The sequence below is a fragment of the Ochotona princeps genome, chromosome 7 (assembly GCF_030435755.1).
Source record: "Ochotona princeps isolate mOchPri1 chromosome 7, mOchPri1.hap1, whole genome shotgun sequence".
NCBI lineage: Eukaryota > Metazoa > Chordata > Mammalia > Lagomorpha > Ochotonidae > Ochotona > Ochotona princeps.
The window spans coordinates 11,656,059-11,672,944 of record NC_080838.1 but is presented as its reverse complement, the minus strand read 5'-3'; the positions used below and the strand labels follow the sequence as shown (position 1 = coordinate 11,672,944).

The window sequence follows — 16,886 nt, the reverse complement described above, 5'->3', positions numbered from 1 at the left end:
AATTTCTGATCTCTTTGCTTTCTTCACCTGTGAGATATGACCTGATATTCACTACTGAATTTACAGAAAATGGAAAAGAAAATATTATAAAGGAGGAACAGATAAAGAAGAATTTAGCTGCATATTTTAAAAATATTGTTTGAGTTTAAAATAATATGCAATGAAAGGGTCACTTAAGAAGGGCACTACTTAAAATTTAAGCAGGCAGTAATGGAAAGCGACAGACCTCAAACAATTTAAGGCTTTCACAGCTGAGTGAATTCACAGTGACAGCAAGGCCAGGATGCGCTAACTTACCTCCGCAGGACCTTGGCTATGGCTTCGTAAGCTCTCCCCAGGCTGAGATCGTCGTCCAGGTCTGCGGAGATTCTGCAGCATGTGTTAAGGACCTATCGGGGACAGAAACACACATGGAACATATAGCATGGCCAGACACACTGAGGCATCATTTCCTAACAGGAGAGATATAAAGCATGCTTTCAAAATGTATCTACAACTTTTTTTAAATTTTTATTTAAAAATTTACGTGGGCTTGCTTGCTTTCTATCTGTAGTATTACTTGCTTCATGACAATTTTCTAAAGTTCCTTTGCTTTGGGGAAAATCATTCTATCACAATTCCAAATAGTCCAATTTATATAGCATGTGTGAATAAATAATTGAATGCTTAGAATATTAGTTTAAAATACGAAACTATTCTGTAACGTAATATAAGACAGATGATAATATTCTACTGCAGAAGCCTAAATATCACTTTTCTTTCTATAAATAGCTTTTTGAAAGGCAAGAATTTAGATGCTAGACAATTTCTACACATATCATTTTATACAATAAATATCTCATGGTGTGCACATGTACACAGAATACAAAAATATTCCTTACAAATGTACTACATTGCCAATAATCCCTTCAATAACCAAAAGTTTGTAGTTGCCAAAGCTGATATGTGATCTTAATTTATCACTGACATCATCTGTATGGTGTAATTTTCTTTGCTTTTCTCCTTCTTTTCAATCACCAGAAAGACAAAAAATGCATAGAACAAAATCTGTTCTCTTTTCCTTCATTTTTATTTGACCCAATTTATTACAGCAATGAACATACAGGAAATCACCAAAGACCTCTATGAAAATGCTTTTTGCATTTCTTCTAAAAAGAAATTAGTCACTTGATGGTATTTGGGAAAGAGCAACAGTACAACTAGGACATAAACGGACTGTGAGAGAGTGTTGCTACTTGGATTAGGCCGCTTAGCAGCTTTACTCTCCTAAAGCTAACATTTGCAAGATAATTTAAATGATGGTGATACCTCAAATGAATGGTTTGACATAACACTGACTTAAAAACTTATTCGAGATTGTTTTGGAACCTGGATTATAATTTTTGCCAAATGTATAAAGTTCACAGTTTTTGCTGATTGTCTGGATTTTTAAAAAGTTACCTGGCTGTAATTGGCAAATAATAAAAATGCACATTTTTTGGATACAATGTAGCATTTTGTCTTATGTGTAGCTTGTAGGAAGATTAAGCTAGCAAACAAAATGATCATTTAATAAAACTTTTATTTTGTTGCAGTAAGTTTTAAAATCTATTACTCTACCAATTTTGAAATAGATGATACATTATTATTAGCCCAGATTCTAGTTTTTAAGCTGCTGTGTAGACCCCATGTAAACCTGAGAATATACATTTCATTCTTTCTTGTGTAACTGATAACAGCTATGCGTAATGAGCTCTGACTTGATGTAGACCTGCCGGAAATAGGAACAGAACCCCTGAAATTTATGAATATACAAGAGAGATTACTGAAACAAATTATCAAAATATTTAGGAAGACATTCTCTTATGTATTTTAGCCTATATAATTTGTATGACATTCTAGAATATTAAAGGCAATTATATCACGTGCCAAAAATAGGTCATTGGCATTTTCAGCAAACACCATGTCCTAGACATTATTCAGATAATAGGAAATATTTTTTAATGTTTAAATTTTTAAAATTTAAATTAATTTTCAATGATTTTAACAGTTGATTAGGGTGATAAGAATCAAGGGCTACTGGAAGGTGGGTGAAATCACCATTTCCACATTCTCTTTTTTTCCTTCCTGTATCTGGGGAAAGGTGTGGGGGGGAAGACAAGCAGAGAAGACACATTCAGCCTCCCAAACACCTCTGCACCTTGGGATGGAGGGCAGCCACCCAACACCATCCCAGAGTCCCTGATGTGGGGCATTATCTGAAGGTTTTGCTCATGAGGTTTCAATAGTTCAACAGTTCCAAATTACTGCTGATTTCACCACTTCAAGCACAATGAAATTCTCTCCAGAATCCACTGGTTGACTGAGTCCATCTTAGAGTCTTTGTTTGCCCACATATTCACTGCCAACACTTGGCTGGATAGTTGATCAATTTGTTCTGTCCTCCATGCTCCGTTGTGGTACCAGGTATTCTCTGTAGACTCCAATGTACTGCCATATCCTTCATGTGCACCTGGCTATGCTGTCCACTGCTGTCTAAGCCACTGAGAAGGCCTAGCTCTGATACTTGCACTTCACAGTCAGACCATGGAACCTGCAATTCTCTCCATGATTGGGGTTCTGAGTTCAGCAAGTCAGTAGGGGAGATCCCCACAAAAACTTCATCTGAGGTGATCCCAGACCTGATTCTTGTGTGTGCTTGCCAATACAGACTCTGGCACAGTCTGTTACTCTAATCAGCTTATGCACATGATAGTGATTCTTGGGTCAGTTCTGCCTCCTGCCCTGTCTTCTACACAAACCAATGGGTATTGGAGACAAGCCTGATCCTGCCCACTCGGCCTTCACGTACACTAGTGGCAGTTGCAGCCTAGTTGGAGCAACCCACGATAACCCCCACCAAGCCCACACTCTGCCCTGGTTCCCATGCCTGTCAGTATGAACAGCAGACTGGTCCAGTTTGTCCACATACCACTCAGCTTTCATACATGTCAATGAACATTGAAGCCTAGTTAAACTCAACCAGCCCCACTATCCAGCCCACACATGTGCTTGCGGTGCACCCTCTGTCTAGCCATGCCTGCCCCAGTCTTGGTTCTCATGCTCACCAGTTGAAGTGGCAACCCAAGAAGGAGGTGCCCACTGTTTCCCTAATGGGCCCACTCCCACTCCTGGACCTTGCACTCCCCAGGTGGTTCTGCAGTTTACCTTGGCAGAATTTGCCCCCAATACCAGCATCTGCCAGCTGGTGCTGTGGCAAAGCCCAACCAACCCATATTCACTCTGGCTCATGTATGCACCATTTGGAATAATCAACCCAGCCTGGCTTTCCCCTGATCCAGCTCACATGAGGCCCACAGGTGTTGTAGCCGTGTCTGGCCTGATCTGTCTCCATCCCAACTCACACTCTCCCATCTGACCAGCCCTCCACATCCCCCACTATCGACTTCGTCCCTCTACCCTTGGTTCTCATGTGTGCTGGTTGGGTGCTGCAGCCCAGTCTGGCATGGCCCACCTCTCCTCAACATTTGCCAGTGGTTGCTGTAGCATGGCTGGAGGCAGTCCACCCCAATTCTAGCTCACACTAGTGCAGACTATAGCCTAGCCCAGTCCAGCTGGCTTCTAGTCCTGCCCCTCATGTGAACTGGCTTGTGTTGTGGCCCAACCCAGACTGATCCATTTTGGTGCTCAAATTTGTCAGTGACTGATATGAACTGGCACAGCCTGGTTCACCCCTGACCTGAGCCAAATATATGCCAGTGGGTACCATTCCCTGACCTGGTCCGGGCTGTTCCTTATCACGGTTCTTGCACTCACCTGCAGGGACTGAGTCCCACCAGGGAAGCTGCCCAAGCTCCTCTATCAGAATGTACCCCATTGCCAGATCTCGAGCCCATCGGTGGGTTCATGGGTGAGCCTTACTTAGTCCACCTCCTGTACTAGCAGGAATAGTGGCCTTCCCTAACTGGCCTTCATCCATTCCAGTTTTAACAGCCCAGCCAAGCCTGGTCCACACTCAGACACAGCTCACACATGGCTCAGAAGGGCAGAGACCCAGCCTGGCCTGTGTTATACCAACCCTGGTTCTCCAACCCCCAGTGGGTGCTGGAGTCTATCCCTGTCTGGTGCATCCCAGATCCAGTCCACGTTTCGCTGAGGGACACTGCAGCCACATCCAGACCGGATATCAGCTCCCACTCTGGCCTTTGCATTCAACAGTGGGAATTACAACGCAGCCCACATGTCCCTTTTGCTACCCAACCAGGCCTGTTCCCAGACGTTATTCAGATCTTAGGAAATCTTAAAAAGAAGAGAACATGTTTGTAACCTTCACAGCATTTAAAACCCAGGGATACAGGCTTTGGACTGAAACAATCACTTAAATTAATAATGACTGAAGCCCTATTTCTCCAGAGCTGAACCAGTGCATAGCTGATCCAGCTTGCTCTGGCCCTTGTGGCCTCACTGAATAACGCAGCATTCAGAAGCGCTCAGCTTCATGTAAAAGGTATGGTTGTTTCCCATGGATGGACGGGCAGTGCCCAACAAGTTGCAGATAGAACCTTTAGTGTTGATGTTTCCTATTCCACATGGATGTGGTATAATTCATGAAGTATCCTGGGCAAAACTCAGGACCATCCTAGTTTTGACCCTAGACTTGACTTTACCCTAGCTTCCTCACTGAGAAAAATGCAGCCTACTGGAATGAATGCTATTTTAGAATATGCAGAAATGGATCAAAGCCCTAAAGCTCCTACAACTAACACACTTGGGCCCAGAAACCCCTGTGTGTTTAATTTCCTCACAAGTTAACAATCTGGAGTTGTCACAAGTCTACCATGAAATTATGAAAGGTGATATGCAAATCTCAGGATAAGAATTTAGGAATCTGTTAGCAGCCATCAGTGAACAGCTCCTATGGAGTTTCCCTCCTCACACTTAAAGCTGGAAGAGTTTGTGTATACTCTTAAACAATTCACCTATAGATGGGAAATGTGGAGGAAGTAGGAGGAATATAGTTCATCACTGGCCAAATAGGATCCATTCTGGATCAACTATAAGGTCTTAAGAACAAAATCTCCAGAAGAGGAGGAAATGCCTATGGGTGAAATCATAAAGAGAATACAGGGCATGATCCAGCACACTGGTGAACTCACTGCCTGGGAAGTCCTTCCTTAGGATAAAACAAAAAATACACAAGAATAAATGGAAAAATCATATGAGGTTATGTATACAATGATGTTGTATACTGACTCAAAGTAAGTTCCCTTAAGCAGGAAGGCACAATCTACAAATCACTATCCAACCATCAATTTGAATCACCAAAGAGGATTTCTTGTTCTAATTTACTTCCTTTCTTCCTTTCTTTCTTTTTTCTTTTTTCTTTTTCTTCTTTTCTTCCTTTCTCCCTCCTTCTTTCTCTTCTCCATTTTTTCTTCCTTCCTTCTTTCCTTCCTCCTTCCTTCCCTCCTTGCTTTTATTCTTTACAAAGAATATTTCAAATGAGAAAATACAGTGTGTAAATCAAAGAATTACATTTTACCTGATCTAATAGGCTTGCACCTTAGAAATATTAGAAGGAAATCCAGGATTGAAGAACATTTTTTTTTTTGGTCAAGGGACATTTGGACATTTATAATATAATTCATGGGTCACACAAAAGTATCAGCATAAAATTTAGCCTGTTATAACTTTATTGAATTTCAAGTTCCACCTGTGTATACTTTGGCAGTGTGAAATTACTTAACATATTGGAACTTATATAGCCATGGGCAAGATATTTCACTCCCTTGATTGATAGTTAAAATCTATTTCAGAAAAATCAAAGATAACTGAGTATAAATAATCCCAGATACAACACTGGAAACTCACGTCTCCTTAAATGTTGTGGACAATGAACCCAATCAACCTTTGTCAAGTGAAAGAGGAAAACACTGATTTAATACACTGCTATGTGTATTCTCATGGATACCAAATTGTACAACAAAGTTACCAAAGCTGGAAAACTTACATGTGCTTTATAAATATCAAGTGTTCTATGGCCACCTGCTCTAATTGCTTCAATAATCTCAGTGAGTAGAGATGAAGCTTTGGAAACTGTTTTACTAAACTTTAAAAATATACTATTTTCTCACAAAAATTAAACTGCTGTACTGTACACACTTTCTACCAAATGAAATTCAAGTTATTAAAATAAGATCACCACTGGTCAACTAAACCAAAAAATACAGTGCTTAGCTTTTAAAACGTGCAGAAGATATGCTATAAATACTTTGAAGAAATATTTATGTAAAATAAACTTGTGATTAACTGCTAGCTTTTAATTTCAATGGCTCTCAATGTGAACACGGGTTTTAAGAAAAATTTTCACCTATCAACAAAATGAGGATTATCTATCTATCTACTCTTTCTATCAGAAAGCAGGAAAGTATTCTTATTCTCCCAGTTTCAAAACTTAAAATATATTTAGAATCCATTTAGTGCTTGAACTTTGGAACCTTTCACATTGGTAGGGAACATTTTCTGTCAAGGGTCATTTGGATATTTATAATATAACTTATGGTCCAAACAGCATTATTAATCTGCTACAGATTTGTTGAATTTGGAGTCCCAACTAAAGCTGCCTTGGCAGGGTCATACCAAATAATTTCATGAGCCTTTCCTCGTCTCTGCCCTAATGGGATTCCTAGGAAGACATTATTAGGTCCAATAATAAACATTCAATTATGAGGGCATCTCAGAACAGAAGAAAATGAACTGCTTGATATCACATCACTTTCTGCTTTCCCTTATCCTTCTGTTTTTAGCCTCTTGCAAATCTCCCCTTCTTTTTTTCTATCTGAATCATTTTATTCACCTCTTCTATTAGACAGAAATTTGAGTTTTCAATACTTTGTTAATACTAGTAATGTCATAACATTATGAATGTTATTATTTTGTGTTTTTCTATTGCTACAAATTTGCATTTCTGATTTTCTAGATTTTTATTTTTTTTTTTAAAGATTTATTCAGTTTATTACAAAGTCAGATATACAGAGAAGAGGAGAGACAGAGAGGAAGATCTCCCATCCGATGATTCACTCCCCAAGTGAGCCGCAACAGGCCAGTGCACGCCGATCCGATGCCAGGAACCAGGAACCTCTTCCGGGTCTCCCACATGGGTGCAGGGTCCCAATGCATTGGGCCGTCCTCGACTGCTTTCCCAGGCCACAAGCAGGGAGCTGGATGGGAAGTGGAGCTGCCGGGATTAGAACCGGCGCCCATATGGGATCCCGGTGCGTTCAAGGCGAGGACTTTAGCCGCTAGGCCACGCCGCCGGGCCCGATTTTTATTTTTAATGGGACAGTTCCATAGCCTCAGGATTTTCCCTGTTCCTCATTTACCATCCCCTCTTTTTCCCTATATTAATACAATAGTATAGTCTTTCAGCCAATAGTCACAAGTCCATCATTCTTCTATTTAAGTGTATCATGATATTGAAGGTATAGACAATGGTAGCAAGGCAATTACTCTCATTTATGCCCTTTAAACAAACTTTAAAAAATTGAGCAACCATAGTCCTATGTTCATTTTTATAGGTGAAACTTAAACCATTATGATGAGTATTACTCTGGACCAACTTTCCTAAATTAGTGTAATTGTCCCAACCATCCCTTTGTCTAGACAGACATTAGAAGAAAATCTTGTTGCAGTCCACTTTTTTGCAAAACTTCAAAGATAGCTGTATTAACATGCAGTTGAGGGAGACAATACAGACAGATCCCATATACCGTTTACCCAGTTCTCGCCTAATGACTACTTCTTGTATAATTACAATCCTCTATCACAATAAGAAAATTGACCTTGACAAAATTCATTGTCTACCAGTTGCACACGCATTTGCATTAACTTGTAGGCTATGTATTATATGCAATCACATATTCAGGTTAGCACAACCACAATCAGGGTACAGAAAAATTCTCTCATTTTAAGGATCTCTCATAACACTCTTTCAAAATTCAACTTTTTTTCTCGCTGTTAGGCAAAAAGAAGAGAAGGATAGAGGAACTTTTTTTTCTTTCTTTGGGTGAATGTTCTGCTTTTTATTTTTTAAAAATTTTAATTCTTTGGCATCTGCCTTCTCTGCCTTCACCCACTTTTTAAAAACAGTTTCAAATTTTAATAAAAAAATTTTAAAAGTACTGAAGGTGACAGAGAAAATAAGATGGGAAGATAATGAAAGAGACAGAAACAGATGTAGCTCTGACTTACTGATTCATTCTCTAAGTGTCTGAAACAGGCAGGGCTGAGCTGTGGCCAAAGCTGGGACCTAAAAACTCAATCTGAATCTTCCACTAGCATGGCATGAACTCAATTATGTGCATAATTCCCACTGCCTCCCCAGATCTGCTGTAGTAGGAAGCTGGAGTCAGGAGCCATTATCAGACGTGAAACTGAAGAAATTTTGCAATCAGGTGAGGCACCTTAGCCGCTAGACCACTGCTCTACTTTTTAAGGACAGTTCCTTCAATTTTCCCCAAGGAAATCTGCTGAGTTAAATGATAAAAGTTAAACTAACATATATCTAGCTATGAATGACTCAAAAATTATTAACCTTTAAAAATTACTTTATCTACCACCTATAAGGCAGAATACACAGAATTTATTTTGCTGTTTGATTTCATGGTTTGGCTATTTTAAACAGTGCCCTTCCTAAGTATGGTGTTGCAACTATCTCTTTGATACACCATATCCATGTTTTTCAGGGATAACTACCTAGCAATCAGATTGAGGTATCCATGGCAGGTCTATGGTAGTTGTTAAAGAAATGTCCATACTGTTTACAATGATGTTTACAACATCTTGGTGAAGTTGACACTCCTTATTTGATTGTCTTTATGCAACTTACCTGTGTCCCTGTTCAAGTTTGATCTTTTCGCTTTTGTTTGTTGAATTCTTTATATTGTGGAACATTAATCCTTTAACCCTAATATAAATTTAAAATATTATTTCAGAAAATATTAATTAAAAATCATTAACTCTACTGGAAGAAGTTGCAGTTCTCAAAAGAAAACAGGTGTCCCTAACAATTTTTTCTGGGTAGTCTTGCAAATTGAAATGAAACAATGCAGATAATCTAGGACAGGATAATGTGGGTATAACATCTTTTTTTTATTAATTATTTTGCATTATGTGACAGTTTCATAGGCTCTGGGAATCCCCCCACCCCTCTCCCTCCCCTCCCCCCTGGTGGATTCTTCCACCTTGATGCAGTATTACAGTTCAAATTCAATCAAGATTCTTTCCTTGCAAACATATACCAAGCATAGAGTCCAGCTACGCATTGTCCAGATGGGTTGAATAGTTTCTTGAGGAGACCATTTCTGGTCCGAAGTTAGAGCTGGTAGAATATCATCCCAGTCAATTAAGAGTCCCAATATAACATCAACAGCAGTTTGCAATATTATGGAATTGACATGGCTTTGAGTAACCAGTATGTTAAAAAAAAAAAAGCAAGTCCTAACCACAACCTATGATTAGCTCATTGACATTTCAATTTTAGTTTATATACAGGACCGGCTGCTATATACCTTAAAATGGCTATAAGGCACCATTCAGCTGTCTCGTGCGATATAATCTATAAACCAACAATTAATGTCAGAATACTTAAGATCTACATCGAAAAACTGTAAAACCTACTATACCCTCAATACGCTATGTTAACCTGTAATGGGGAGGGAGTGCAGGGAAATCTTTCAGGACCATAACAAGAGTGAGAAAAAAGTACAATATAGCCTATCAAGATCAAAACTGGTAATTCATAGACAATAGACTCAAAGCGGCACTAAACAACAATAAAACTACTATACCAATGCATGAGGGGGGAATCAGGTGCGATCCTGACAACCTCTTAACAGGAGGTCATGTGCATGGAGCAGGGGGGCACTCCAGAGTGGAGCAGGTGGTAAGGAGGAAGCTTGGATCCCAACCATGAAGACTCCCAGAGCTTCACCACAAACTATTAATACGAGCAACAAGGACTATATCCCAACTGCCAAGGAGGCCACAGGGAAATTGGATGCCCTCGGAGGCCGAGTACTCTGAGGGTATAAGATCTTAACAAAGTCTATGCTTGTCTGAAAATCTCATCTTTGTTATAGTCTCTCAAGCAAGTACTAGTCTTTGACTAGTCTTGTCATATGGACTAAGGAATTGCACCTTTAATGTGAAATATTAAAAGACAAATTACCATATGTCTCATTGATGACAAAGAAAGAATTATATTATCGTTGGCAAGGTAAAGCAGGCCATTCATTCTCATTCTCATGCTCAAATAGGGATCTTTTGTAGAGATTTTTTCCAAATAAATAGTTGTTTTCCTTTCTATTTTCTAGGTATCATATTCATAATGGCGTGGTGAGGACCCTGACTGACACACTTTCAAGTTATCACAATTTTAGGCAGAGTTATTTTTGTGGCTAGCACAAGCAGAAGAAACTCTGTCCTTTCTCCCTTGGGTGCATCACTGGAACAGGAACAGCTTCGATCATAACAGGTCTTCGTGTGCCAAAAGTTAAGACTTACAGACATAAAAATTGTATAGTACTATCAACTTGTATAAAGAGTTAAAAATGGAGAAAAAGAAATTGAATCATTTACAAGTACTAAGCCTCTTCTGTGAAACAACCCTTATTCTAGGTGCTGAGGATATAACAGCCAATGATGGAGAACACTACAGTCTAGCCATATTTGGGCATGTTCTTTGTACCATTATTTCTGGGGGGAAATAATGAAAAGAAATTGCCATATAAGATAAGTTCCAGAATCCAGTCCATTCAAAATGGGAATTTTATAGCTCTGCAAGAAATTCAATGAACTCTACTTCTTCTTGTACTTTGTTTTTCTTCCTATACACATTCCTTATCTCTTGACACCCTCTCCCTTTGACCTTCCTTTCTACTTTCCTTCCTTCATTCTTTCATTCTTACATTTCTCCATCCATCCATCCATTTCTCCCTTCTTTAATTCAGCATCTGAGTCAATAGAATCCTCCACTCTAAGAGTACAATACAGGCTCTGTAGGAGTCTTGTGGGACACTTAATCAAATTTTACTCTAGGTGTTGAAATTTTCTCCAGCTACCACAGGCTCTCAAGTCAAATAGGTTTACCACTGAGCTGAGATGTACGAGGTAACCTAATTTCTCAAAGCCTATTTCCTTGGATGCAAAAAACCCTACTTCTAATGGATATTATATCCTTTCAATAAGATGAAGTATTTGAAAGTATCAAATAAAGATTTGAAGGAACCAACTGACTAAGTTTGTCTATGCTTACCTGATCAACTCACATTTAAGAAGTTATTTTGCCCCTATCACAGGGTATCTGGCAAAGTCTGGGATGATTTTAGATTGTCATAATTGGCAGTCAGGGATAGTATTATTGTTATCTCTAATCCAAGGCCAGTGATTCTCCCAAATGCCCCACAATACTCAAATCCATGCCCCATAGCGAAGAGTTATACCTCCTCAAATGTGTTACTAAACCTTGACCTAGCACTTTCTTGGAAAAAAAATTGTCACTGGAAATTCCTCCCTTGTGAGACCAGCCACTCAATAATCAATGAGCTACCTGAGAAACCATTTGGGGAAACTGAGGCAAGATCTGTGATTCCATCCTTCCATCCATGATGGCTAGCTTAATCATCAAGACACTAATGGTCGTGTTTCATGGGACAAGAGAAGTTTTTCCTTCTTCGTGTGATAGTCCTTCCAACACTGAGAGGTGGCTATTTTTCCTTCCCTAATACCAACCCCCTCTCAACTTACAGTCATTGAAGATGCTCTGAATTAAGAAAGTAAGAAAATTATTACAGTTTATCCACATTTGAGTGGTTACTTTCTAGTTTTATATACAAGTCTGAGAGTACAGAAGAGTTTAAATGATCTCACCTAGAACAGAAATTGTGTATAAACCACAAATGTGCATCACATGGGCTTGTCTGTAAACAAGAAGTAATGAGTTTATTGCCAAGGGTGCCTTTGTTTTTACCTCTTTTTTTCTTGTAATAAACAGACAGTGTAGATAACATTTCATTATAATTCTCTGTGCACACCCTAACTGCATTATGTCACAAGAAAAGTTCAGCATTGCTTTCAACACAGTGTATGTTTGTGAGATAAGGGACAATGATATTGACTTATATTTGTGTAATAAAGGATATAGATTTTTTCTAAAAAAACCAAGTTTACCATCTTGGGCTTGAAATCATTGTCAAATCTTATTGGAAATACATTTATTCTGATATCTGGCACTCAAATTCCCTTTAGCCATTTCACAGTTGGTGAGCAGAAAGGATGTTTCTGCCTCATTTACAGTGTCTGAACATGATTCAGACAATCAACTGCAACATTAGTCGAAGAAATCAGTGGCTAATGATTTCTGACAAGCACTGCAGTGACAGGCTAAGGACCAGACTGGCCAGCACCAGCTTTCAGGGTTGTTTCATTGGAACCAGCAATAGGCACTGATGCAAGCTGGTACAAAGGAATAAACAAAATGGGGCTTGAACCATGCAGTCTTTCACATGCTATCTGGAAAGCAAAGTATCTGACATACACTAATTCATTTTTTTCATAAATGTGTTATCTAAAATGAACATAAAGGAATCTGCTGTGCTATTTGATAAACACTCACATTCAAATATAGTAAAAAGATTCGCAGTCTCCTGAAATTATAGGTTAGAATTACTCTTGTCTATTTTTAACATTGATTATTTGAAAGATCATGCTTTGATTCTAGAAACCCATTTCTCATCATTTAGACTGATTGCCACATGCACTGAATGCTGATGTCTCCTCTCTTTAAGTGAAGGCTGTATGGCCTAGGGCAGAAAGGGTAAGTAGTAAAGGATTTAACTTTCAGCTTCTTTGCTGCCACTGGTCCATTGTGTGACCTCTGGACAAGTCAATGTGTTGTCTTGTACTGCCACTTGCAAATCTGCAAGATAACGGGGTTGGAACAAATGGTCTAGATACCTTCCTTCAGTAAATATAACTTAGATTTTATGATTGATATACTTACGAGTCTAAGATATGCTCTAATTGTTTTTCAATAATTTATTGGGCCATATAAATTCCTGATCAATTCGTGTTTCCTTAAGGAAACAAAAATTGTGAATCAGTTCAAATGATATTTTATTTCCGTATTTCTTCATTTGAGGACTTCTGCATTCTCTTAAAACACTGCCTTTAATAATTTCTCTACATTGCAATATAGAGGATAGTAAGATGAGCTGAATTTATAATCACATTGGTTAACAAGAAATACCAATTAAGTTCAATGATCAGTATTTTTAAAAACAGAAAATTTTTGCTTTAAAGTCAGAAATTTGTAGAAAGGTTACTGTTACATTGTATAGTCTGAATTAAAACTTGTAGTAATTAAGTTTTCATATACTTAGAGTTCAGCCATGTTTTCAAAAGCTGTTACAAAGACAATGATATGATTCAGAAAATTTTCAAATCTTCTCTCACCTAAACTCTATTTATACATCTAATATACAAATCACTATCAAACCTCAAAATAATGTGATAGAAATCCTCACATAATTCGAAACAAAAAGCTTTCTCCTCAATGGCATGTATTGCTCCAATCTGGCATTTCCTAATTTGTAATTACAGTTTTGTGGTATGTTAATTAGACATATTCATGATGAATTTTTATTCTAATTGTCAGCAGTTACTTTCTACACTGTAAATCAGAAAGCATGAAAATGTTTATCTAGTACAACCCAATCACAGTGTGAATTTTATTTACAACTCCTCGAAAAGGAAAATTTCCCTGCCCTTAACCTCCTGCTAAGGAAATTCATCAGAGGTTTGTTTTTATATTTTGCTAGGAGGCCGCTGACCAAAGGGTAAGCAATTTATAGCCTGCCTAGCAATGTATGAGGTGGCCTGCTATGAAAAGCTCTTTTCAATGCAGTGATGAGTTAGTTCAATCATATCCTCTTAGGAAATGCAGACCAGTTGAGCAGTTAGTAATAACAGAAGGGAGGAGGTGTTCGAAGATAAATGAACATCAAGAGAGTAACCAAGCCATGTCTGTAGAGTGAATCAATTGAGAGTGGCTGCTGAAAGGGTGGTAAGAAAACCCCATTCCTTCTCTTCCTTGGGTCTGCCAGTTTCCAATTCTTAGGGCTGTGTGAGGTTCTCGAGGATTCATAGGATTACAGATTCTTGCTGCCCCAGATGGCTTCACAATCAACTCCCCTGAGTAGGTTAACCTGCATGAATTTTCTTTTGCTGAGCCTCAGAATGAGACTGAGAACTAATGAGAAATGAAATATCTGTTTATGACTTTCTGTAAATAAAATAATTCCAAGCCTTTCTCCTTGCATAATTATGAGAACACAAAATAGGCTGACTCTTTCCATGGCAAGACAGACAGGCCAGAAGGCACAGATTACAGATGATGGTGATGATATCATTGCTGGAACAAAGGAAAAGTACATTTTTATATATTTTTACGATTAAGGAATTCTCAAAACTCCACTGGCTATATTTCTATGATGAGGAGAAGTATGACATAGGATCACATTAGGTCCTTGATAACATTATCAATAATATCCATTCTCTGCTATTTATACAAACAGAAGACAGTGGTGGAAAACTGAATTAAATGAAGTGCCAGTCAAATTTATTTGACCAAATATATGTTGCCATTCATTTTCCCCATTCATAAATGTTAATGTCTATAACCTGCTGGGATGTGCAGGGTTCTAAGAATCTCACTCCAGGCCTGTAAAACCTTCACTATCAGGTATATACTTTGTTATGTGCTTCCAGGATCTGGTTAGCTACAAGTCCCTCTGCCAACACCACTCTTTCCTGTTCACTCCTGACTCTTTCAGCATTTTGTACGTGCACACACACACACAAACACACCACTTTGTTTTATTCTAACACTTAAGGCATTGTCATGTGTATCTGCTTATTTTCACACATGTGTCTGTCTCCAATTAGGTCATAGATGTCCTGAGGACAGGGATCTATTCCTTCTGCTCTCCCATGTATTCTTATGTTTTATGACAATGCTGACTATTATTGAATGAGTATCTTTGGAAGGGGCCAGATGTGAAGCACTTTGTAAAATGAATATTACTGTGGATATAGAAAGTTGCTGAACACATTGACTTTTGCCTTAAACTGGATATAAAAAAATGATTGTTTATAGCTATGGTAAATAGAAAGTATGATGAAAATTTCCAGTTAATACTTATCAGCAAAATAGTGGGAATCTTAGAAAAGTCCTGTAATGAGATTTGAAAATGACACATGAATCACCTGCTAAACACTTGTTTGTTTTGTCTCCTTTCAATCCCCAATACAAGATTTCCCATCCACCCTCCAGAAGCCCACATGACCATTTTGCTAAGTGAGGACATCTGCACTGGAATTGAAACAGTCACAGTGCCTTCTTACTGCCTGTGAAGGAAAAACACTTTTTCTCTGCCTTTTCTTCTTGAATGAGGAGCTACAAATCCAAGCACAGCTTCTACCTCCAGGGGCAACAAAATGAGGTAGAGAGGTAGGCTGTGAAAAATCACAAGGGTGGTGCCAATCTGAGCTCCTCAATCTCCATCCCACTGGCTCCCCATCAACCCTCGTTAGTCTGGCTGCCCTGAACAAAACAGCTTCTGGCTCTGCAGGACAGGAATGGGGAGTGTCCTATATTTGCCAGTGACTGTCTGGTTGGTTTCGATAAACACGGATAATATGGAAATCTCGGTATTTCTGCATGGAGCAATTACTGCTGGGAGTTTTGTCTCACCCCAGGCGGTAAAGCCATCATCTTTTCATAATCCCTCTTACTAGATTTCTTTCTCATTTAAGGCAGAATCCAATAAAATTTCATTTTGTCTTCTCTTTCTCAGAAATCCACAAAAGCCCTCCAAGACATTTTGAGCATATTCTTTCCATAGAATCTGATAGCCTTTCCACTGTAGGCCATTACTCCAGTAAACTCGGTAAACCGTAATTTAGACTCACAATATAAAACTTTCCTATGAGGCTGTGAGAACACATTTCTATAAAATAAAACATGGTGGGCTTCCTCTGGACGCCTTCGCAGAGAATCTCACCTGCCATCCTTTCCCAGTGACAGAAGAGACAAGAAAACAATTTATGAGTAATTTCCACCCTGACAGAAGTGATGATGGCTGGAAACTCTTGGGCTGCCAAGAGCTTTTATCAAGTGGGTTATAACAACCAGTAATAAGTGTAAATAATAAATGCTTGGAATCTTCAGGGAAACAGTGACAATACAAAATGATTTTGGGTACTTCTGAGGGGGGCTCTTTCACTCTTGGAATTCCCTGGCTTCCCAGTAGAGTTTTGGCCTTGACAATAAACAACAGTTTAGTACTTTATCTAATCCCAGCCAGGAGGTGAGTTCAGCAGCAAGCTCTTGCAGCTGTTCACATCCAATAATCTATCCATAATTGATGAAACAGGGAGGTCAGATGTAATGGCTGCTACTATTCCAGCAACAAATAAATGGTTATTGACAAAACAAGCCGGTGTGGCACAGTGCACGGAACAGTGACAGGCAGGAGGCACAGGGAAGCTCTTCATCTAGAGAATAGTTCTGCCAGCTGTGTGGCAGAAGGGCTAACCCGACACAGGAGTACATGGGGGTGACCTGTCAAGAAAAAGGGAGACTGCTAGGAGTACAAACAACCATGCTATCAGGTAGAGCTGGGGAAGAAACCAACGAGTGAATCTTTGATGAGGCTGTGGACCAGAGAAAGTACAAGAGCATGAACAGTTCAGAGATGCCTTGGGATGCTTGCACTGTGCTCCCCATGTCTGAGTGACTTTCACCACATGTTGTGCATTCCCTTGTTGATATGCAGCCTGGAAGACTC

General features: G+C 39.0%; 1 protein-coding gene across 2 annotated transcripts in view; it reads right to left on the bottom strand.

Moving 5' to 3' along the window:
* TTC29 (tetratricopeptide repeat domain 29) overlaps positions 1–16,886 on the bottom strand; it is a 256,810-nt gene that overhangs the window by 80,124 nt on the left and 159,800 nt on the right. For both annotated transcript variants that reach the window (XM_058666674.1, XM_058666675.1), the window contains one exon: positions 298–389. In XM_058666674.1, coding sequence (XP_058522657.1) covers positions 298–389 — 92 coding nt within the window. The remainder of the gene's footprint in view (positions 1–297; positions 390–16,886) is intronic.